Source organism: Mus caroli, chromosome 5, assembly GCF_900094665.2.
Source record: "Mus caroli chromosome 5, CAROLI_EIJ_v1.1, whole genome shotgun sequence".
In the NCBI taxonomy this organism is placed as follows: domain Eukaryota; kingdom Metazoa; phylum Chordata; class Mammalia; order Rodentia; family Muridae; genus Mus; species Mus caroli.
The window spans coordinates 133,075,579-133,077,994 of record NC_034574.1 but is presented as its reverse complement, the minus strand read 5'-3'; the positions used below and the strand labels follow the sequence as shown (position 1 = coordinate 133,077,994).

Genomic DNA, 2,416 nt, shown 5'->3' with positions numbered 1-2,416 from the left:
TTTGTAGACCAGGCTGGCCTCGAACTCAGAAATCCGCCTGCCTCTGCCTCCCGAGTGCTGGGATTAAAGGCGTGCGCCACCACGCCCGGCTGCGCCTGGCTTTTTGTGTGGGTTCCGGGGTCTGAATCAGACCTCATGCTTGTGTTGCAAGGCGATTCTGAACCATCTCTACAGCCTCACCTTCTTGAGACAGGGTCTTGTTGTGTAGCCCAGAGTGACTTGGAACTCCCCAGTGCTGAGATCACAGGCAAGCATCACTGGGCATAGCTCCTGTGTCAGTTGGACCTCTAAGGAGCTCGCTTGTTCTCAGCTTGGGTGTCGTTGCTGGCAGGAGAGGGTGAAGCTGTCTCTTTCCTCTTTCAGGATGTTCAGCACAAGCTCAAGGAGGCGGCCCAGTGCGTGGGAGATGAGTTCATGAACTGTAAGCTGGCTGCTAGGGCCAAGGTAGTTTTCTGATTTTGGTATTCTTTCCCCTCTTAAGCCGAGGAATGGTAGTGCTAATCCTTGATGATCCACGCCTCTGTCGGGTGGCGGGGATCACGCCATTATCCACCACCTGTCCCTGTTGGACACCTTAGCAGCGGGGTTCAGCTGTAGCAGATGAGCAAACAGGTTTTAGGATGTCCTCTCTCTGAGACTAATCAGCAGGCCACTGTCTCTTTTCTTGTCACTTTTCCCCAGGACTTCCTCCCAGCTGACATCCAGACTCAATTTGCCATGAGCCGGGAGCTGATTCGAAATGTCTACAACAGCTTCTACAAGCTTCGAGACAGAGCCGAGCGGATTGCGTCCCGGGCCATTGACAACGCTGCTGATCTTCTCATATTTGGAAAGGAGCTTAGGCATGTGGCTCTGCAGGGACTGTGGCATTAATCAGGTCGGGGGCGGGGTCAGGCTACCATCTTGACCCTTTGCACTGCAGGAAGGAGAAACATAGGTCAGCAGTTATGGGAGCACGCGGGACAGGAGAAAGCAGTGTTTTCAGGGTCAGACAGCACTGGGTCCTTGCACACCTCCCAGAGTTGCCAGTACAGTCTTCTCGGTGCCTGTCACACTGAGAAAACACCTGCAGCTACAACTTAAGGAAGGAAAGAAAGGCTAACTTTGGCTCACAGACTGAGCGAACACAGTCCATCGTGGTGGGGAAGGTACGGCGGCAGTGTAAAGTGGATGGTCACAGTGCGTCCACAGTCAGAAAGCAGAGAGGGATGCTGGCTGGGGTCAGCTCGCTTTCTCCTTTTTATCCAGCCTTGCATCCCTGACCAGGGGATGATGCTATCCTCATCTGTGGTTCTTCCTCCTCAGGCACACCTCCACGTCCCTCCCACCATGTTGGCAATATTAACCAGCACAAATATAAAATAGCTTGTTTGCCTTGGCCAGAGCAGCCAGGGTCAGACTGAGTTTTCTTTATAATGGTATAGCAGGCCCCCTGTATACCGGGCACACGGGCCTTGGGGTCTTGGCAGTAGCAGTGATTTCTTGGATTCTCACCTACTTCCAAACATCCCTACCAAACTTTCCAAGACTCTCAGACCCCTCCCTGGAGTTCTCACCTTCCTGGGTACACACATCTAGGAAAGGGACAGGTAGGTGAGTGTGTGTTCTGTCTCTGCAGTGCTTTGGGCTCCGACACCACCCCTCTGCCCTCCTGGGCTGCTCTGCACCTCAGCACATGGGGCTCCCTGAAGCAAGCGCTCAAGGGCCTCTCCGTGGAGTTCGCACTGCTGGCGGACAAAGCTGCACAGCAGGTGAGTGTGTGCCTTCTCCATGGGCCTCTTGTCCTGCGTGCTGGAGCACCTTTTGGGGAGCCTGGCTTTGAAGTCCTTATCTCTGTGTCGACGATCTTCCATCTCTGCATGGAGACTGTCTGCGCCCATCTGTTCTGGGTGTCTGCCCCTGAGCCATTTATGCTTCTGAGAAGGCCACTAGTGACAGAAACAGATTGGGTCCTTGTCCGCAGCCCTGGCGTTGCTGAGGTTAAGTAGATTGGACCTTGGCACTCTAGTCTTGCACTTCAGTTTGGTTCTGGATGAACCACCTATTTCCCATTGTGCCAGCTTGTGCTTGGCAACCAGTGACTTAACTCTTTGGAATAATAACTAAGCCCTCAGTACCTGGAGACTTCCTCCTTTCTATGAGGAGTGCTGTGCTGTGTGTGCAGGAGCTGTGCTTAGTTTTAAATTTATTGTTGTTGTGCGGAACAAACCTGGGGCCCTGCACATGTTAGAGACATGCTCTAGCACTGAGCTGCCCACTTCCCCAGCCCTCTCTTTCCCTTTCCCTCTTTTCTTTTGTTGCCATTGTTGTTGAGACAGGTTTTGCCTTGAATTTAGAATCCCCCTGCATCAGTCTTCTGAGTAGCACTACCTGTCTGGGATGCCACTCCAGCTGTGGTCTTAAAGAAGCTGGTCTG

At 53.0% G+C, this 2,416-nt stretch overlaps 1 protein-coding gene across 2 annotated transcripts in view; it reads left to right on the top strand.

Moving 5' to 3' along the window:
- The window catches only part of Snx8 (sorting nexin 8), a 50,568-nt gene that overhangs the window by 35,834 nt on the left and 12,318 nt on the right, over window positions 1-2,416 (top strand). For both annotated transcript variants that reach the window (XM_021162988.2, XM_021162987.2), the window contains exons 5-7: window positions 364-444; window positions 682-842; window positions 1,619-1,751. In XM_021162988.2, coding sequence (XP_021018647.1) covers window positions 364-444; window positions 682-842; window positions 1,619-1,751 — 375 coding nt within the window. The remainder of the gene's footprint in view (window positions 1-363; window positions 445-681; window positions 843-1,618; window positions 1,752-2,416) is intronic.